Raw genomic sequence first — 22,336 nt, forward strand, 5'->3', positions numbered from 1 at the left:
CACGAGAGGATGGACAAATGGCAGGTGAGCACACGGCCCCCGCCTGAGCCCCTGCTCAGAACACCTGTGCTGCTGCGCTCAGCCCCCTCACTGGGCCTGCTCTCTCGTTCCTGTTGCAGTTGTCAGCTTCTGGAGCTGATGCTGAAGTCTGTGCTTAGACCAGGCAAACAGAAGGATGTCGCTCCTGACAGTGTTGGCACCATGTGTCTCTCACTAGTCACGTGCACTTGAACTCGTTTGATCTTTTTATGCTCTCTTCTCATGCTGCTGTTCATCCTAATCAAGAGCCTGAGCTGTTTGATTAGAAGGGAGCATTAGTGAAACTAGCAGCCTTGAATATTAAGACATTTGGCAAGAAAAAGATATTCATCTGTACTTCTCTTATAGCAGGATGTCTAGACTAATATTACCTCATTCCATTATGGGAGGGGCCAGGAATCTGAGGTATTAAAAGAGAAGAGGATCACCTTGCTTCTTTTTAAAAAATTCCAAAGGGTGAACATAAAACTTTAATCAGTACTTACTGATTATTTTTTTACTTCTATGTAGTATTAGTTAAGGTGGAGAGAGAAATCGTGTGACCCAGGAGGGATCAAGGGTAAACAGGAAAGGAGGCAGAGACAAGGGGAGGCGAATGGGGACAAGGCCGAGGTCAGAGCCTCACCCGCGGCAGACCCTCCTTCAAGCCCAGGCGCGTCCTCCCTCCTGTGGGCAGAACTGACCAGAGCCTTCTTCCTCTCCCTGTGCCAAGTCCCAGGTCCTGCTTCTCTGGCCAGTTTCTGGCCCAGAATTTCTGTGTTTGGCATCCCTGTCCCACTTTGTGACCCTCTCTCTTGCTCAGGCTCCTGGTTACCACACCTGTCATTCAGGACTGCTGCCTCTCTTCCTCCCTGAACATCCTCCTCTCTTCCCGAGCACCCTGTGCAGGCTGTGCCGCCTGAGGCTGGTTCCTGAGATGGGGATTACAGGATCTTCCTACCTCTTGCCATTGTTACCAGTCCTTCCCTTGAGGAGGGTGGAGAGCGGTGCCCAAACACCGTTCAAGGACCCGTAACAGTCACAGACGAAGTCCTTAGCAGGCGACAGCAAAATGAGAACAGTAAGGAGGGCTGCAGGACGAGAGAGTGCAGGGGCCACTGCGGAGGGGCACGCTGAAAACCAGAGTGAGGGGTCATGTGCGTGTTCCTGTTTCCAGCGTTTGTCTTCCAGCTGCCCCAGCCGACCGAGTGGAAGGCTCCCTGCTCTCCGCGGTGCCCACCCTGGTCCATAGTCAGACTGCCTTCTGTCCGCTGCGCCTCGGACAGAGTACCTGTTCCCAACTACCGCCCAGCAGACCTGGGACCTGCCCTCTGAGAGGGGAGGGCCCAACGCCAGTGTGATTTTAGGAAATTCGCACTGTCCCTGCCTCCCTTTGTCTTAGTGCAGCAGTGTTGGGCACTCTTCAAAAACAGAAGAAAATGACAGTTATTATTGATAAGCATTCGTTGTTTATTGCTTGGGATCATTTCAGTGAAATACATTCACCTGCTGATCCCATCCTCACGTTGCATACTTACCAGATTTTTTTATCTACTTATGAGCAAACAAGACAAATTATGACATTGCCTAGAAATATGCTCTGAGTGCTTTAAAATTAAATGTTCAAAAATTTATGTAGATTAAATGAGTGCTTGAAAAGTCGAGATGCTCACTCTCCCCAATATACCTGAAAAGAGATTGAACACTCAGGAGACAGCAAGCCACCTTGTCATGCCCCTGCGGCCTGGGAAGCACATCAAGAAGCTGCCCAGGGGGCAGAACTCTCCTGTAAGCATCACTCAGCAAGCAGTGGAGCCCCCCACTGCAGCTGACATTGCTGAAGGCCTTTTCTTGGTCACATTCTACCCACCTGTTTGGATCCTAGCCTTCTGGTTCTGGCTCACCCCATGGCCACTTTGACGTGTAAAAGCAAGGGTCAGTGCACACGGGCAGGGCGGCTAGCTTGCCAAAACCCGCTTCAGGCCCAGTACATCTGTTTCGTTTTGTTTGGGCTGTTCATTAAACTTTGCCACATAACATAGGAACCATTTCTTTTTTTTTTTTTTTAATAAATTTTTATTAATGTTAATGGGATGACATTAATAAATCAGGGTACATATATTCAAAGAAAACATGTCTAGGTTATCTTGTCATTAAATTATGTTGCATACCCCTCGCCCATAGTCAGATTGTCCTCCGTCACCCTCTATCTAGTTCTCTGTGCCCCTCCCCCTCCCCCTAACTCTCTCCCTCCCTCCCTCCTATGTCCTCCCTCCCCCCACCCCTGGTAACCACCACACTCTTGTCCATGTCTCTTAGTCTCGTTTTTATGTTCCACCAATGTATGGAATCATGTAGTTCTTGTTTTTTTCTGATTTACTTATTTCACTCCGTATAATGTTATCAAGATCCCACCATTTTGCTGTAAATGATCTGATGTCATCATTTCTTATGGCTGAGTAGTATTCCATAGTGTATATGTGCCACATCTTCTTTATCCAGTCTTCTATTGAAAGGCTTTTTGGTTGTTTCCATGTCTTGGCCACTGTGAACAGTGCTGCAATGAACATGGGGCTACATGTGTCTTCACGTATCAATGTTTCTGAGGTTTTGGGGTATATACCCAGTAGAGGGATTGCCGGGTCATAAGGTAGTTCTATTTGCAATTTTTTGAGGAACCACCATACTTTCCTCCATAATGGTTGTACTACTTTACAGTCCCACCAACAGTGGATGAGAGTTCCCTTTTCTCCACAACCTCTCCAACATTTGCTATTACCCGTCTTGTTGATAATAGCTAATCTAACAGGGGTGAGGTGGTATCTCATTGTAGTTTTGATTTGCATTTCTCTAATAACTAATGAAGCTGAGCATCTTTTCATATATCTGTTGGCCATTTGTATCTCTTCCTGGGAGAAGTGTCTGTTCATGTCCTCTTCCCATTTTTTTATTGGATTGTTTGTTTGTTTGTTGTTGAGTTTTATGAGTTCTTTGTAAATTTTGGATATTAGGCCCTTATCTGAGTTGCTGTTTGAAAATATCATTTCCCATTTAGTTGGCTGTCTGTTTATTTTGTTATCTGTTTCTCTTGCTGAGCAAAAACTTCTTAGTCTGATGTAGTTCCATTCATTAATTTTTGCCTTCACTTCTCTTGCCTGTGGAGTCAAATTCATAAAATGCTCTTTAAAACCCAGGTCCATGAGTTTAGTACCTATGTCTTCTTCTATGTACTTAATTGTTTCAGGTCTTATATTTAGGTCTTTGATCCATTTTGAATTAATTTTAGTACACGGGGACAGGCTGTAGTCGAGTTTCATTTTTTTGCATGTGGCTTTCCAGTTTTCCCAACACCATTTGTTGAAGAGGCTTTCTTTTCTCCATTGTGTGTTGTTGGCCCCTTTATCAAAGATTATTTGACCATATATATGTGGTTTTGTTTCTGGGCTTTCTATTCTGTTCCATTGGTCTGAGTGTCTATTTTTCTGCCAATACCATGCTGTTTTGATTATCGTGGCCCTATAATATAGTTTAAAGTCAGGTATTGTAATGCCCCCAGCTTCATTCTTTTTCCTTAGGATTGCTTTGGCTATTTGGGGTTTTTTATAGTTCCATATAAATCTGATGAGTTTTTGTTCCATTTCTTTAAAAAATCTCATAGGAATTTTGATAGGAATTGCATTAAATTTATATATTGCTTTGGGTAATATGGCCATTTTAATTATAAGAACAAGGAATATTTTTCCATCTCATTGTGTCTTTTTCTATTTCTCTTAATAATGCCTTGTAGTTTTCATTATATAGGTGCTTTACATTCTTTGTTATGTTTATTCCTAGGTATTTTATTTTTTTTGTTGCAATTGTGAAGGGGATTATTTTTTTGAGTTCGTTTTCTAATATTTCATTGTTGGCATATAGAAAGGCTATGGACTTTTGTATGTTAATTTTGTATCCTGCGACCTTACTGTATTGGTTTATTATTTCTAATAATTTTTTTGTGAAGTCCTTCGGGTTTTCGATGTATAGGATCATATCATCAGCAAAAAGTGATACCTTTACTTCTTCTTTTCCGATATGGATGCCTTTTATTTCTTTGTCTTGTCTGATTGCTCTGGCCAGAACTTCTAGCACCACGTTAAATAAGAGTGGAGAGAGTGGACAACCCTGTCTTGTTCCTGATTTAAGGTGGAAAGTCCTCAGTTTTATGTCATTTAATATGATGTTGGCTGATGGTTTATCATATATGGCCTTTATCATGTTGAGATATTTTCCTTCTATAGCCATTTTGTTGAGAGTCTTAAACATAAAATTGTGTTGTATTTTATCGAAAGCCTTTTCTGCGTCTATTGATAAGATCATGTGGTTTTTCTTCTTTGTTTTGTTGATATGGTGTATTATGTTAACCAATTTTACGTATGATATGGTGTATTATGTTAACCAATTTTACCTATGTTGAACCATCCTTGAGATTCTGGAATGAATCCCACTTGATCATGATGTATTATTTTTTTAATATGTTGTTGTATTCGGTTTGCCAGTATTTTGTTTAGTATTTTAGCATCTGTATTCATTAGAGATATTGGTCTGTAGTTTTCTTTCTTTGTGCTGTCCTTGCCAGGTTTCAGTATGAGGGTTATGTTGGCCTCCTAAAATGTGTTTGGAAGTACTGCTGCTTCTTCAATTTTTTGGAAGACTTTGAGTAGAATAGGAACCAAGTCTTCTTTGAATGTTTGATAGAATTCACTAGTATAAGCGTCTGGGCCTGGACTTTTATTTTTGGGGAGGTTTTTAATAGTTTTTTCTATTTCCTCCCTGCTAATTGGTCTGTTTAGACTTTCTGCTACTTCATGACTCAGTCTAGGAAGGTTGTATTGTTCTAGGAATTTATCCATTTCTTCTAAATTGTTGTATTTGGTGGCATATAATTTTTCATAGTATTCTACAATAATTCTTTGTATATCTATGATGTCTGTGGTGATCTCTCCTCTTTCATTTTGGATTTTATTTATTTGAGTCCTGTGCCTTTTTTCCTTGGTGAGTCTTGCCAAGGGTTTGTCAATTTTGTTGATCTTTGCAAAGAACCAGCTCCTTGTTTTATTGATTTTTTCTATAGTTTTTCTGTTCTCTATTTCATTTATTTCTGCTCTGATTTTTATTATCTCCTTTCTTCGGCTGGTTTTGGGTTGTCTTTGTTCTTCTTTTTCTAGTTCCTTAAGGTGTGAAGTTAAGTGGTTTACTTCGGCTCTCTCTTGTTTGTTCATATAGGCCTGAAGTGATAGGAACTTCCCTCTTATTACTGCTTTTGCTGCATCCCAGAGATTCTGATATGTCGTATTTTTATTTTCATTTGTCTGTATATATCTTTTGATCTCTGCGCTTATTTCTTCTTTGACCCATTCATTTTTTAGAGGTATGTTGTTTAGTTTCCACATTTTTGTGGGTTTTTTGCCCTCTTTTTTGCAGTTGAATTTTAGTTTCAAGGCTTTATGATCAGAGAATATGCTTGGTACAATTTCAATTTTTCTAAATTTGCTGATATTGTCTTTGTGGCCCAACATATGGTCAATTCTTGAGAATGTTCCATGTACACTAGAGAAAAATGTATACTCTGTCGCTTTGGGATGAAGTGTCCTGTAGATGTCTATCATATCCAGGTGTTCTAGTATTTCATTTAAGGCCACTATATCTTTATTGATTCTCTGTTTGGATGACCAATCTAGAGCCGTCAGCAGTGTATTGAGGTCTCCAAGTATGATTGTATTTTTGTTAGTTTTTGTTTTAAGGTCAATAAGTAGCTGTCTTATATATTTTGGTGCATATATATTAAGGATTGTTATGTCTTCTTGACTCAACTTCCCCTTAATCATTATGAAATGATCATTTTTGTCTCTGAGTACTTTTTCTGTCTTGTAGTCAGCCTTATTAGATATGAGTATTACTACACCTGCTTTTTTTTGGGTGTTGTTTGCTTGGAGTATTGTTTTCCAGCCTTTCACTTTGAATTTGTTTTTATCCTTGTTGCTTAGATGTGTTTCTTGTAGGCAGCATATAGTTGGATTTTCTTTTTTAATCCATTCTGCTACTCTGTATCTTTTTATTGGTAAGTTTAATCCATTTACATTTAGTGTAATTATTGACACTTGTGGGTTCCCTATTGCCATTTTATTAATTGCTTTCTGTTAGTTTTGTATCTTGTTTGATTCTTCTCTTTTGTTTTTCTATCATTTGTTTTTGTTCGTTTGTATTCCATACTTCTTTCCTCTGTTGCTACCTTTTTTAAGTCAAGTGTTTTTGTGGTGGTTTTTTCAAGGTTGGTTACCATTAAGTAATGAAAAGGGTACCTACCATATTCACTGTAGTACCCTATCTTATGAGTATTTCTGCACTTCATCGTCCTTTGCTACTGTTAATCTCCATCCTCTCCCCCCTTTTTTTTCTTTTGTTGTCACAGTTTAAGTTTGGTTTTATTGTGTTCTTGGTGGAGCTGTTACTTGTGGTTTTGTTTTCTTTTGTTCTTTGAATCTTGTTGGAAAACCCCCTTTAGTATTTCCTGGAGTGGGGGCTTTCTGCTGATAAATTCTCTCATCTTTTCTGTATTTGTGAATGTTTTTATATCTCCTTCGTACTTGAAGGATAGCTTTGATGGGTATAGTATTCTTGGCTGAAAGTTCATCTCTTTCAGGGCTTTAAATATTGGGGTCCACTCTCTTCTAGCTTGTAGAGTTTCTGCTGAGAAATCTGATGATAATCTAATAGGCCTTCCTTTATATGTTGTACTCTTCTTTTCCCTGGCTGCCTTGAGAATTTTTTCTTTGTCATTGGTTTGTGTCATCTTCATTATGATGTGCCTTGGAGTGGGTTTGTTGGGGTTAAGAAAACTCGGTGTTCTGTTTGCTTCTTGAATTTGAGGCTTTAGTTCTTTCCACAGGCTTGGGAAGTTCTGGTCTATTATTTGTTTGAGTATATTCTCCATTCCATTTTCTTTCTCTTCTCCCTCTGATATACCTATTATTCTTATGTTATTCTTTCTGATGGAGTCAAACAATTCCTGTAGGGCTTTCTCATTTTTTATTATTTTTGAGTCTGTTTCTTCTTCTCTCTGTTGTGCCTCAAGTTGCTTGTCTTCTATTTCACTAATCCTATCTTCTATCTGGGCTGTTCTGTTAGCTAAGCTTGTTACCTCATTTTTCAGCTCGTGAATTGAGTTTTTCATTTGTTTGATTTGTTTTTATAGTTTCAATTTCCTTGGACATATATTCTTTGTGTTCATTGAGTTGTTTTCTGAGCTCCCTAAATTGCCTTTCTGTGTTTTCTTGTATATCTCTGAGTATTTTTAAGTTTCTATTTTAAATTCTCTGTCATTTAGCTCCAAGGCTTCCAATATGTGAAATCTTTTCTCCATAGATTTTTCCACATTTATCTGTGTTACCTCTCTATCTTTTGTATCCATAATATTCGATTTCCTCTTTCTTATTGGCATCTGAGGGTGGTCTTGTTGATAGCACTAATTAGAATTAATAAAGAGTAAAAAGTAAAAAAAAAAAAAAAAAAAGGTAAAACACCCCACAAAAAAAAAACAGTAATATTTTATTATTTCCCCCTTTTTTCTTTCTTCTCTTCCCCTCCTCTCCCCTCCTCAGGGAAATATCGTGATGACGTATGAATTATATTATGCCAAATGGAACAAAAACTGCCTATAATGGAGGGCCTGATTTGGGGTGAAGAGTTCAAGGGGCAAAAAAGGAGTAGGGACCTACTAAATGCAAAAAAAAAAAAAGGATAAAATCTTAGACAAGCATAAGATGATTTGCTTGTAAGTGATGGTTGACCAAGAGATATAATAAGAGGGATAAGAGGGAACCAGAAAAAAGGAGAAAAAAAATAATAAAGAAGAAAAAATAAAAATAAAAATAATTAGTAAATATCTGTTGTATTAAGTGGAGCGAAAACTAAACACAATGGAGACCTTGGGTTGCGAGGAATGTTAGTGAGTTAAAAAGCAACGTAAAAAGTACCCAAAATGCCACAAAAATAAACAAACAAAAACCAAAAACAAAAGCAAAAAAAAAAAATAAATAAAATAAATAAATAAAACAAAAAAAAACTTGAGTCCCAAATTAAATAACTTGTTCGTGATTGAGGATTAAATGGGAGGAAAAGTAAAAGGAGAAAAGAAGAAACGATCAGAAAGGAAAAAATAAGAAAAAGAGAAAAACGAAGGAAGAAAAAAAGGAAGAGAAAAAAACAAAACAACACAAAAAAACAAATGGGGAGAGAGTGAGAGTTAAGTGTTTTGGAGTGTAACCCTAAAGGAGGGTGAGGATGAAGAAACGAAATAAAATGTAACACTCATGGGTAGTGTAGTTCAAGAAAAGGGAAGCATAAGATGGGCAGAGAATAAAAGGACCGAGGTGGAGGAAATAGAAATAATAATAATAAAGGCAATAAGATAGAAGAAACAAACAACAACAACGAAAAATTAGTGGAACAAGTTATAAAGTCTGTGGATTTTTCTTGATTTTGAGAGGTTAACTTCTTCCTTTTTCTTTTCTCTCCCGCTTCCTGGTCGGTGACTCTGTACCCCAGGCTCTGCCCCTGTGTCATACTTAGGTAGGGATTTGCAGTTGATGGGATTCTATGGCAATGTCACATAATTGGCTTTAGTCTCGCTGGTAGTCAAGGCTTGTTGGCGTTTGCAGGGTCCAACAATGAGAGAGTTTGCTTTCCTGGAGTCTCTCTCCTAGTCTCCCCTTCCTGAATTAGCAGCCTGGTGATCCAGTTATAAGGCTGCTACTGCTTCTGCCTGGGGAGTAAGAGGCTCAAAGAGCTAGGAAATCCCCACTCTATCCCCACTCAGCGCAAGGCTTTGGGAAAGGCTCTGGCAGTCAGAGCCTCCAGCATAATCAGGCAGGGCTGGGAGTCAATTGTTGTCAAGGTGACTGTTTAGCGCCTAGCATTCAGTTGGACCACTCAACCCAGGCTTTCCACACTTAGTAGCCTGTTTTGGCTGGGAAGAAGAGGCACTAGTCTCTGCTTGCGACTACTGTAGTATAGATCTTATTATCTGCCAAGTCTCTCTTGTTAGCGTATATCCCTGAATATGGAGGCTCTGTCAATCAGAAGTTGTCCCCGCCCCTTTAGTGAGAGGCACTAAAAAATATCACGCCTCTTGTCTTGGATCGCTGAACTGAGAGAGATCTTATCAATTAGAGCCCCGTGGGTGCGCAGATTTCGTGGGTTAAGCTAATTTCAGTGATTGGATCCGCAGCTGTGCTCCAGAAAGTATTTCAGGCTGCCCGCGCACCCCTCCCCCAATGCTTGATTGTTAGCTTGAATGGCTGGGTGAGGTGCCCCACCCACGGAGAGAATCTCCCAAGTAGGAAAGACAGCCCTGGCGCCTCTCCCGCTCACCCCTCCGCTGGCAGCTGGGGCGCACCGGGCCTGCGGAATAATGGGGCACCCTGGGTGTGCGGGCCAGTGGGGCGCTCTGGGCGTGTGGGACGCCCAGGGCATGTGCGCGAATGGGGTGCTCCGGGCACCGGTGGCTGGGGACTCTCACTCGCAGTGCGCAGGCCGCTGGGGACGCTGGCGGTGCTCGCTCTTCGACCGGACTGCAGCACCGGGCGCGCGCCGGCGGCTGCTCGCAGCGCCCAGGCCGCCGCTCCCCGAGTGTGGACCGACTCACCACAGGCGCACTCCCTCCGCGGCTTGAATGAACGTCCATGTGGTAGTTAGCTTCCTCCACACCCTGGTCTCTCAGATTCAAGTGATAACAGTCCTTTCACTTTCAGTTTGTGTGGAACTCTGGAATGCTCCAAGGATAAATTTTTCTGTTTCTAGTTGATAAATTTGTTGAGATTTTGGGGAGATCTGTCGGACGCGCTGCTCACGGCGCCATTTCCGTGACGTCACTCAGGAACCATTTCTCAAATGCTTAAAACATCAGAGTTTGATGAATAAAATGAGTAATAAGCAACAGTATTTGGAAATCTTTACCAAAATGTTTGCATCTGCTTTAACAGCATGCTAAAGAGGGTTGAATGTGGGAGACATAATTGGTGTGTCTGTATTATAAAGAAGTACTAATATTTGGCTTCTGGTTGTTAGTCTAAGCATATTTTAAAATTAGAAACTACATATCACTTTTTCCCTTTTTGGTAATGTCTCTAAGATGAATTTGAATTACTTTTGCCCCAAATGTGAAGAATATATTACTAGAATAATGTGTATCTATAAACCTGAAAAATTATAAAATTTTTATTTGCGAGTTCCCTAAATTAAAGAATAATTTAAATTGGTACTTCCCACCTCAGATTGTATTGATGTATGGTAAATAACCTAATTTTTCTACAACAGAGCCTAAGGAAAGAAAAGAAAGAACTCATAAAAAGGATGTTTATAGGCCCTGGCCGGTTGGCTCAGTGGTAGAGCGTCGGCCTGGCGTGCAAGGGGTCCCGGGTTCGATTCCCGGCTAGGGCACATAGGAGAAGTGCCCATCTGCTTCTCCACCCCTCCCCCTCTCCTTCCTCTCTGTCTCTCTCTTCCCCTCCCGCAGCAAGGCTCCATTGGAGCAAAGATGGCCTGGGCGCTGGGGATGGTCCTTGGCCTCTGCCCCAGGCACTAGGGTGGCTCTGGTCGCAACGGAGTGACACCCCAGAGGGGCAGAGCATCGCCCCCTGGTGGGCAGAGCGTCGCCCCCTGGTGGGCGTGCCAGGTGGATCCCGGTCGGGCACATGCGGGAGCCTGTCTGACTGTCTCTCCCCGTTTTCAGCTTCAGAAAAATACAAAAAAAAAAGGATGTTTATATTAGCCCTGGGTGGTTGGCTCATGATAGAGCGTCAGCCCAGTGTGTGGATGTCCCTGGTTCAATTCCCTCCAGGGCACACAGAAGAAGCACCCATCTGCTTCTCCACCCCTCCCCCTCTCCTTCCTCTCTGTCTCTCTCTTCCCCTCCCGCAGCTGAGGCTCCATTGGAGCAAAGTTGGCCCGGGCGCTGAGGATGGCTCCATGGCCTCCGCCTCAGGCACTAGAATGGCTCTGGTTGCAATGGAACAATGCCCCAGATGGGCAGACCATCACCCCCTGTTGGGCATGCCAGGTAGATTCCGGTTGGGCACATGCCTCCTGCTTCTCACTTCAGGAAAATACACACAAAAAAGGATGTTTATCATTTTAGCAAGAGACATTCTAGCCAGTATCCATATCACTCAGGCAAGTGGTTCTCAGTCTTTGCTGTGGCTAAGAATTACCTTGGAAAGTGTGTGAAAAATAGAAATACTGGGTCAGATCTTCCCATTGGAAGTTTTGATCTTATCTGTGGTGGGCCCTAGAACTCAGTGTGGGCCTCCCTTCCTTACCCCCTGCCTGATGCTAATGTTTCACAGCATACATACTACCTAGAGGCACTGTCCGTGGACACATGGTTACAGGTGGACTTTGGGAAGTCTGAATTTCTTGAAACCTCTGTACAAAATGATGTGTACATATACCCATTTGCTAATGACTTTCTTACCAAAGTCTTAAAAGGATCCATGACTTTCTCTATCCCACACAGTTAAAAATCACTGATTTTTACTTAACTCCTTTATTTCACAAGTAAGGAATTTGAGCTTCAGAGAGGGTAGCTTAAAATTTTGAATAACACAGCTTGTTAATTGTTAGGACCATGATTAGAGCCCACTGAGGTCTGATTTTAAAGGCTACCATAATTATTACCTAGCATGCAATTATGCATATAACTAAATAGTTGATATGAGCAAGTTCTTTATAGAAGTGAGTGAATGTAGAAGCAATGATAGAATTAGAAAGTCACAATTTCTGTAACCCCTAATTAAAACAAATGGTTTGAGAGCAGTCATCAATGGATAACTCTAGAGGAATGGAAATGAGGGATTTTACCATGAAGGGACCAGTCTGTCACCATGAGACTCACTGAACAGTCTTAGCTTCACTAAAAGTGGGACAAACATTATGTGCTTCCTGATGTAATAAAAATATGAATTCTACAGCATCACCTTTGAAAAACCTTTGCTTTGCAAAATGAATTTGAATTCTTCCAAGCTTTTTTTTTTTTTTTTTTTTTTTTTCATCTTTCTGAAGCTGGAAACAGGGAGAGACAGTCAGACAGACTCCCGCATGCGCCCGACCGGGATCCACCCGGCACACCCACCAGGGGGCGACGCTCTGCCCACCAGGGGGCGATGCTCTGCCCATCCTGGGCGTCGCCATGTTGCGACCCTCCTGGGTGTCGCCATATTGCGACCAGAGCCACTCTAGCGCCTGGGGCAGAGGCCACAGAGCCATCCCCAGCGCCCGGGCCATCTTTTGCTCCAGTGGAGCCTTGGCTGCGGGAGGGGAAGAGAGAGACAGAGAGGAAGGCGCGGCGGAGGGGTGGAGAAGCAAATGGGCGCTTCTCCTATGTGCCCTGGCCGGGAATCGAACCCGGGTCCTCCGCACGCTAGGCCGACGCTCTACCGCTGAGCCAACCGGCCAGGGCCATTTTCTTCCAAGCTTTAAGCTAACTTGATTTTATAAGAAATGTTGAAGGTAAAGGAATAAGTTAAGGTATGCTTTAAAGAAGCAAATAAATCCAGAATGTGGGTTTTGTGTAGGACAATGAATCAACAACATTGAGGAAAAAAGAGGGAAACAGAATCTAAGTTAGGTGTGGCCTTTGTTTAAATGATGACAAGAACAAACCAACTATATAAATAGACATTTGTGAGACAATCAGGAAAATGTATGGACTAGACACTAGATCAGTGGTAGTCAACCTGGTCCCTACCGCCCACTAGTGGGCATTTCAACTTTCATGGTGGGTGGTAGTGGAGCAACCAAAGTATAAATAAAAAGATAGATTTACCTGACCAGGCGGTGGCGCAGTGGATAGAGCATTGGACTGGGATGCGGAGGACCAGGTTTGAGACCCCGAGGTTGCCAGCTTGAGCGTGGAGTCAACTGGTTTGAGCAAAAGTTCACCAGCTTGGACCCAAGGTTGCTGGCTCGAGTAAGGGGTTACTAGATCTGCTGAAGGCCCACGGTCAAGGCACATATGAGAAAGCAATCAATGAACAACTAAGGTGTTGCAATGAAAAACTGATGATTGATGCTTCTCATCTCTCTCCATTCTTGTCTGTCCCTGTCTGTCCCTCTCTCTGACTCTCTCTCTGTCTCTGTAAAAAAAAAAAAAAAAAAGAAAGAAAGATTTAACTATAGTAGGTTGTTTTATAAAGATTAATTCTGCCAAAGTTAACGAAAATCCAACATAAAGTACTTGGTATGTAATTATTATTATATGCTTTAACTTGCTGTAACTCTGCTTTATAAATTTGATAAAGTAAAGTTACTTCCCTACTTTATAAATCACCATTACTGTGGAACCGGTGGGCAGTTAGGAAATTTTACTACTAACAGAGATACAAACGTGGGCGGTAGGTATAAAAAGGTTGACTACCCCTGCACTAGATGATACCATGCAATTATTTATCAGATGTTAATTACCATGTAAATATTTATTAGCATTATGGTTTTATTAGAAAAGTTCATTGTTTTTAGAGATGTATACTGAGATGGGTAGGGGTGAAATTATATGATATCTAGAATTGTGGAGAATAATCACAAAATAGAGGCAATAGGTGATTCAAGTGTGACAACATTGTGATGACTTTTGAACCTTTGTGATGATGACTTAAAAAGTTCATAAAATTATTTTTATTTGTGTGTGCTTAAAAATTTTTATAATACAAACAAATGACCTCAGTGTTTATACAGCCTGGAGAGTTGCAGAAGCAGGGTTTTAGTCCAGGTGTGTCCGACTGTGTAGACCATGTTAGGGGTGGCAGACGACTGGCCTTGGCCTGTTTTGTAAGTGAGGTCTTACTGCACACAGCCATGTATGTTTAGTCACATACTGTCCGAGGCTGCTTATGCACTATGGTGGTAGAGCGGGGTCGTTGCTACACCCGATGACTGAGAAAGCCTGACTATTACTATCTGGCCCTTTATAGAAAGTGTGCTGACCCTGATTTATATACTCTTTCTTGCATACTTCAGGGCAGTTTCCTCGCAGGCCCAGCTAAGCCATATTTAGTGTTCACTAGTATATTTCTAGTATTATGGCTATAGAAGACATATCTATTCACTGAAGCCAACTGGGACACTTTAGCAATTTAGTAATGTTTCAATTAGTGAGACTTTAATATAGTCTGAAATAAGTGCTTCATCATTTTCATCCCAATATCCTGGGGAATATTGCTATGAGGTCCTGTGACTAAGGGCAGATCAATGTCACAGACCACAGGTAGAGTCCGCTGTGTGACGTGGTCTTTTCTCTAGTTCGCCCCACTCGGACATGTGGATACAAAAGATGTTCTATGCTTCTGTCCCCAGAATGAATTCATTTTGTGACAGTGTAGTTTAGGGGCTGTGAATCCAGTTGGCATTGGGCTGGCTAGAGAAGTTCATGAAGATGGGGTTCTGCTCGGGCATCTTTGAGGGGTCATTCTTGTAGGCTCCTAACAGGCCAGGATCACTCCAAAGCATGCCTGCTAGGTTTGGGTTCATTCCTGTTGCACCTGGGCCAGACACCTTGAGATAGCCCTTCATTTCTTGCTCCTTAATTAGAACACCTACATACTTCCTTCCCTTGCCCATTTCTGGGATTTTTAAACCTCCCATGTCAGCACCAAAAAAACCCCACAAAAACCCCCCCACAAAACAGGTAATTTTATGTGTTATTCTAGGAAACTTACTCTTTACCTCTGTCCTTGGAGAGATCAGGTTTTATTTGTTTTTGTTCTTTGAGTTTTGGGGGGGGGGGTTTGGTACTAGATCAGTACAGTATGCTTAGTTGAAGGTCATCAATTTTTTGAAATATATTCAGATAACTTAAACCTTTTAGCCTATATCTGGTTTTCAAAATGGTTAAGTTAGAAAATATGTTAGAAAATATTTTGTGGAATGTGATCATTAAATAGAGATTATTTAGCAAAAATATTTGGATGATTTCTTTGACTTGCATTTTGAAAAGACATTTGGGATCAATGACATAATAGTAATGGTGTACATTACAAAAAACTAAAGTTTAAATATCATGTTAGAACATTGAAGAGATATACGGAATTGAGGCAGTTTAATAACTATTTTATGAAGAAATTGAATGATTGTGTTTTCTGTTCTGGATATTTTAGCCAGATAAGTTTATTCCTAATTAGAGAAATATACATACACATTTTTTTCTACTATCTTATATGTAGGTCATGAGGTCTGTTTTCTCTGCCTTTACAGAGCAGATATTTTTTGTATTGATTTATTTATTCATTCATTCAACAGTATTCATTAAGCAATTGCACTGTGCCAGGTATGCGTTTTGGTACAGAAGACAGCTGAGTAAGATTTCTTATAGTAGGTGTTATACATTTCTTTTTTTTGTGACAGAGATAATCAGAGAAGGACAGATAGGAACAGACAGGAAAGGAGAGAGATGAGAAGCATCAATTCTTCATTGCAGCTCCTTAGTTGTTCATTGATTGCTTTCTCATATGTGCCTTGCCCAGAGGGCTACAGCAGAGCAAGTGCCCCCTTGCTGAAGTCAGTGACCTTTGGGCTCAAGCCAGCAACCATGGGGTTATGTCTATGATCCCAAGCTCAAGCCAGTGACCCTGCGCTCAAGCTGGTGAGCCTGTGCTCAAGCCGGCGACCTCGGGGTTTTGAACCTGGGTCCTCTGTGTCCCAGTCCGACGCTCTATCCCTGCGCCACTGCCTAGTCAGGCAGTGTTATACATTTCTTCATAGCTAATAGACAAGTCAAATATTTGACTTTTATCTTTTTCCACATTTAGTTTTAGTTTAATTTGTTGTTACTACTTTGGATGAACTCTTTAGAAATCAGAATATGTTGTTTCAAGTGCTTAAATGATTATAGTGTCACCTTGTATCTCTGGTTTGTTTTAGGTTCAGGAAGATTTGACTGAAGAGAAGAAAAGGGAATTGGAGCACAATGTGGAAGAGACCTATGGTGAAAATGATGACAATGTACGTGTAGGATGCATATTTCTATCGTGTATGTTTGTGCACGTGTATGAGATATTATGTGTAGTTGGGATAGATACCAGGCTGTACCTCAAGGTGCCACCAGTCTAGCCTGGCCTGTGATGGTGCAGTGTGTAAAGTGTCGACCTAGGACACTGAGGTCATGGGTTCAAAATCCTGGGCTTGCCTGGTCAAGGCACATATGGGTGTTGATGCTTCCTGCTCCTCCCTCTTCTCTTTCTCTTTCTCTCTCTTCTCTCTAAAATGAATAAATAAAGTCTTATAAAATACCAGGCCAACGTAGACTTAGGAAAATATGTTGTTTCAAGTGCTTAAATGATTAAAGTGTCACCTTGTATCAAGGACTTTTGATACACTTTTGTCTATTAGAACATTTTTCCTCACTTGTTTTACCCTTCCAAAAATGAGTAACTTTTCACCCTTTTTTTAAAAACAGGGTTTTGGGTTTGTTTGTTTTTTATCTAACTCTATGCCCTTTCTCTTATTTTTTTTTTCTTTTAACTTGAAGGTGGAGGACAAAAACAATGATGGAGAGGAACAAGAAGTTAGAGAGGACAACCGCCCCAAAGGCAGAGAAGAGCACTATGAGGAGGAGGAGGAGGAGGAGGAGGAAGAGGACGGAGCGGCTGTCGCTGAGAAATCACAGCGCAGAGCAGAAATGTAGCCACGCCCCATTTTACAGACCGCGTTCAGCCCACCAATTCCTTACAAGCTGCTCGAAAATAAACCTGCCTACTGAACTCTAGGATATTTAATTACAAAAATTAAGAATTTAAACTTTTTTTAAAAAAAGCTTTTGTACTAGAAATGCTTATACATTTATATGGATATATTTTGATAACCTAGGTTAGAACTTCTTTTATATTCAAGCTAAACCCGAACAGGATGAAAAACAATAAAGCAAACCTTAGACTCAGTCTCATTTTTCAAAGATGTGTGATGTTGGAAAGGACATTAATTTTGTATATATTTCAACTTGTTACTTTTCTGTCTTCTTGTTTCCAGGTGCTCTGTTGTTTGCCTTTGATAAAGTAAGGAACACTGCAAAAATCTGTACAGACATTAAGGAAAATGGCCAGTTTACTAATTGTTCCCTTTTGACGTTCTTGTGAGTAATTCTGATAGAATTTTCACCAGTCTGTGTATCCATGTACAGAAGTGACATTGTTTTTCAGTCTTAACGAATCAGTTAGAAAACTATTTGGCCTTACTTAAACTCACAGCTATGCTTCTGAAAGGAATTAAATTTTAAAGGGCAATAGTACTAAAATTCATGTGACAGTATTCTGGACTTAGGTATTTCAGTATTCAGATAAGGTATGGCTCCTTACGGTAGTAAGATTTTTGAACGACTGATATACTGTTTAATAACTAACTTACTGCGTCTGGGTGTTTTCTACATGAGCACCCATTCTGTTAGTTTTCAAAGCCACCTAGTGATAGCCTTGTTCACGGTCTAGTTCCCTACAATAATATGTAGTTCCCCTGTAAACTCTGTGCCTTGATATGTAATCACTTTGATGACAAGTATGAATATGAAGGCATATCGAATTGTAAAATTGAATAGGGTTATTTTTTTTAAAACTATACGAAGTACATATGGTGGTGTGATAGACCCTGATGATTTTTCTGATTGCTGAGGTTGGGTCTGCATTATGCCCACAGATAGACATTTTAATGATGAATTATAAAGCTTCCTTAAAGAAGTTAAAAATCAAAAATTTTCCTTGGGATAGAGACAGTTCAGTCTCAAGCATAAAGATTTTTAGATCTATAGAATTAGGTTATATAATTCATGTGTGTGGTTTTGTAATCTCAAATTAATAAAATCAAATTTCAATTTTTACTGTTATATGAATGTAATTTTATTTTAATAACGACTCACATATGGTTTTGACTGTCCCAGTTGAGTGATTGTGTATGTGTGCATAGGAATGTTTGTTCAAATTTATTTTGGATTTTCAGTAATCATAAATCAAATTTTACCTTTATGTATAAAAACTCTTTAATGTAAAATGTATAATATTGTACATAATAATCAGAATACAGTTATTTTGGTAAATTAGTTTGTATTTTTAATGTCCCAGTTGCAGTATTTAATTATTTGGAACATTGAAACTTGGTAATACTCAATAAAGCTATGAAAAGAAAAGTGACAATTCTTTTGAAGTATATGATTTTTTAATGTTGAATAGTTTGTGATTTTATAGCATTCATTTTCATAAAAATTTTAAGAGGTACCAATATGTATGAATTAATTATAAAATGTTTTTTCCAACCTCCTGCTCTCCTTCTCTTTCAATACTTGAATTTGTATGTGATCCCCTTCCTGGCCACCATCCGAAAGAAAGAGCTAAGCATTTTTATTTTATTTAATTAGTTCTGGGCAGAAGAAAAAAGAGGTACATAAATGTACAAGTGTCATGTGCACACACACAAAATCAACGTCAACAGAAACCCTGTTCAATTCCCACTAGGAAAGCAACAATCAGAAACACGCTACTCTCGGGAGCACAGGTTTTAGGACCATTTTACCTAATGCTTTGAGAACTAATCAGCCAGAGGTGATCTGTATTAATGAGATGAGCAGAAATAAATTGTCACATTTATCTTGCCTATTAATCTATGATTCTGGTGCAACCACTAAGTCAAAGAATTTGGTACCAGTGACAATCAGAAAGGGGGGGAAAGGCACATTTATTTGTGGGACACAAAACTACATTAGTACAAATGTAGTGGCTGGATAGTTGTAAGAGTGATTAAAAAAATATCCAGGAATAAGGGTATGATCTAAGCCTCATGTAAGTGACTCACTTTATAAAGGAAAAGTACTGATATTTACTAAATGTCATAGCATGAGGAGTGTGTTAATAGGACCCATTTTATCCCAAAGTGCTCCTTTTAGGTCGAAGTTCCTCCCCTCGCCACCCATCTGAAGTTTGTTCTCCTAGAGTATTTGACATCATTTAACTGCTTTGAGTTCTTTGTTTTGTTTTTAGTTCTTACATTACCTTGTGGTACAGCCACTTAAAAAAAATGAGAGCAGTTTCTATCTTGAATCATCTTTTGGCTTCCATCATATTATTTGTTCTTAGTTTTCTTCTTACCATCCTGGCTACCCTTTCTCAATCTTTTTTGTGAGTTTCTCTTCTTGTGCCTTCCCCTTAAATATGTGTTCTTCAGGTTTTCCCTGTAGGTCCTCTCTCTGTTTAACCCGCTTTGCACCCATGTCTCCTAACCCATCTCCTCAGCCTAGCTTTCTATGGCCTGTCCTGCCAAAAATTTGTAATTTTCAAAGCAGAATTTGCATTTCCGACCTAAAAGCAACATATCACTAAGTCTTCCAAAACCAAAAACAAAGTTTGTCCTTGATTCTGTCTTCTCTCCCTATAGACGCTACCAAAATATCCTTAAGTTTGCCTGTTTCTCTCCACCGGCTCTCCTGGTTCAGTCCTCTGTCATCTTCTACGTGAACTGTTGCAACAGGCCGCTCACTTCACTCCATTCACTCTCCTCTCATCCTAGCACAGTCTGTGCTAATGTGACCATCCTGCAGTTAATACACTACCCCATTATAAAATGATTTAATAGAATTGCTGTTGCACATAGGAAAAATTCCAAACTCTTTAATATGGCCTACATAATTCTTCATGTCTGGCCCCAGACTTTCAACCTTATAATTTACCCTCTAAACTGAATCATATAGTAAATGTGACTCATCTTTGTCAAGCACATTTCTTTTCTAATGTCTTAGTAAGTGACCTTGACCTCTGTCCTTGAGTGGGAAGTCAACTTCAACAGAACCAGTAATACTAACCCATCTTCTTGGACAAAGTACTTGATTCAAGATGGACACATAACATCTCCCTCCTGGGATCTTTTGTTGGAGAACAATTCTCCATGGAGTTTCTACATATCTTGTGACAGCTTTCCTCCTGGACTACCTTTTCAAGGATACGCACCTAGCAAACAGAAGGTAAAGCTAGTATCTCCTTTGGGGTCAGAGGGCATATTTGTGCCCTAACTAGGATAATAGCGATAATGTCTTCCTTAGGGGCAAAGTTGGGACAGGTTTGCTAGCAGTTCCTTTGTAAGATTGAGAGTTTCCTAGGGTCAGTGATCATCAGTGGGACACAAGCTCACTGTGTGTGCAACATCGACCTGGGGCGCTCCACACTGTGCCCATGGTACTTGGGGACTAAGGGGGAACTGATGTGGACATGAAGCTGGCTCAGGGACAACTATGTCTCATGTGCTGTGCCATGAGACATAGCTGTCTCTGATCCAGGGGTCAAGAGTCTTCTACCAGCATCCATGAAACTGGCGGGCTGACTTGTTAGTTTATAAAGTGGGAAAATCTCAGACCCTGCACAGTTACGGACATTTTTGCAGACTAGAGTTAATGGAAAATTGCAAGCACCTTGCTTTTCTCTCCAACAGCCTAGCTACTGTATTGTAAATTCGACGGCTGGTATCTTTTTTCTCAATTGTGTAGAGACAGCAGTCTATAGAAGTGTAGAGTAGACAACCTAACCCACAAAGACAAGCAAAGGCAGTGGTAGAGATGCATTTTTGTCAGTCCCTGATGCCAGCCAAGTCCACCCCTAGTTGACTAATGAGCCAATAAATTCTACCTTTTCATTTGAGCTAGTTGGCTTGCCACCTGAAGGCTTCTGATCAATACTTGACTAACATTGAGTTCCTTGAAATGATCATGCCCTCTGATAATCATGTTAAATTTGCCACTAACTCTCCCCAGAAATACTGTTCGATCCCCGTTTGCTCTTCTCTCCTTTGCTTGGCTCGCTGTTCTAGGTCTCACCTTAGATACCGTCTCCTCGGGGAAGGGCCGTAGCTCTCTCTGCCTCCCACCCCAAGTCTAGTCTGCATGTCTTCTCTGCGCCCCTGTAGCATCCTGTGTGTCATATCCGACTACTTACCACAGTGTATGGAATTAACTATAAAACTGTCCAACTCTTGACATATCCTACGAGGATAGAGATTTTTTTCTCTTGTTTTTTGTTGCACCCCAAACACTGATACTTTCAATACATATTTACTAAATGAATATCTTATAGAATTCAGTTGTAAAATACAAAGATTGATTATTTGAAGAGAACACAATTTTGAGTAAGTGGCAGAGCAACACTGTTTTTTCCTAAGTGAATCTGACTCCAGTGTTAATTCTAAATGTAGCCAGTCTCGTCAGTCTCGCCTTGGATCTGGCTCTAGGCTCTGATAATTATAATAAAAGTTTAGGGCTTGCTACAATAAAGTTAAAAGTACTTGTATATCCCCATTCTTTATTCTACACCAAAGATTGGCAAACATTTTTGTTTTAAGATCTAGATAGTAAGTCTTTTAGTCCTTGAGAGCCACAGAGGCTCTTTGAAACTGCTCACTCTGCCATTGTACTTGAGTGTAGCCAGAGACACTGCATAAAAGAACGAGCATTGCTGTGTTCCAATAAAACTTGATTTACGTAAACAGAAAGCGTGCCGGATTTGGCTGTAGACTAGCCACCTGTCCTATATGATCGAAATGCTTGCTATAAAAGCAACGATTTCAATAGAAAATAGAGCATTTTGAGATTTTCAGGTATCGAGGCTTTCTAGTTCTCTTCCATAAACCTTTCTATTTTAAGTTGGCAAATGCTCAACATTATCTCAGTTGCTACATTCGTACACTATTTTAATGATTGGAAATGAAGTACTTTTGTCCTTTACCATCTTGGCTGACCTTGTCCTCACCATTTCTTGTATTATACTAATGGAGCTTGAAATTAAATGTCATTTCTGTTTCTCTGTTAACACATACACAGCATTTCCCATAAAGTATCCGTCTTTTAAAGAACTGATTCATTGGAAAACATGGATTTGAGTAAGATGAGATGACTTGTTTTGGTCTGCTATGTTCTTTCTCCTTTTAAGACTTAAGGTATGGGAACACATAATCATGCCTGTTCATTAATAGGTTAACAATAATCAAATTTATTTTCTCAACTCAAGAGTATTTTGAGTTCTTTGGGTATCTGATTCCTGATAAGTTTATGCATCCTAGTGGAATTAGATTATTTTTTCCATAAAGGCAATTAAAGCACCTTTTACATTTTCTTAACCCTGCCAATTATTTCCTGTGGTAGTTCTGAGATTTGTCCACAAAATATTTGAGAATCTTCCTTTCAAAAGGTGAAGTATAGTTCCCCTTCCTTTGATCATGAGCTGGACTTGGTTACTGGCTTCTAACAAATGAAGTGAAAGGGAAGGAGGGC

General features: G+C 40.2%; 1 protein-coding gene across 4 annotated transcripts in view; it reads left to right on the forward strand.

The window, feature by feature from the left end:
- The window catches only part of GOLIM4 (golgi integral membrane protein 4), a 114,343-nt gene extending 96,119 nt beyond the window's left edge, over nt 1-18,224 (forward strand). For all 4 annotated transcript variants that reach the window (XM_066241180.1, XM_066241181.1, XM_066241182.1 and 1 more), the window contains 2 exons: nt 15,967-16,047; nt 16,574-18,224. In XM_066241180.1, coding sequence (XP_066097277.1) covers nt 15,967-16,047; nt 16,574-16,729 — 237 coding nt within the window. In that variant the 3' untranslated portion in view covers nt 16,730-18,224. The remainder of the gene's footprint in view (nt 1-15,966; nt 16,048-16,573) is intronic.
- The last annotated feature ends 4,112 nt before the right edge of the window (nt 18,225-22,336 follow it).

This window comes from Saccopteryx bilineata, chromosome 8 (assembly GCF_036850765.1).
Source record: "Saccopteryx bilineata isolate mSacBil1 chromosome 8, mSacBil1_pri_phased_curated, whole genome shotgun sequence".
In the NCBI taxonomy this organism is placed as follows: Eukaryota; Metazoa; Chordata; class Mammalia; order Chiroptera; family Emballonuridae; genus Saccopteryx; species Saccopteryx bilineata.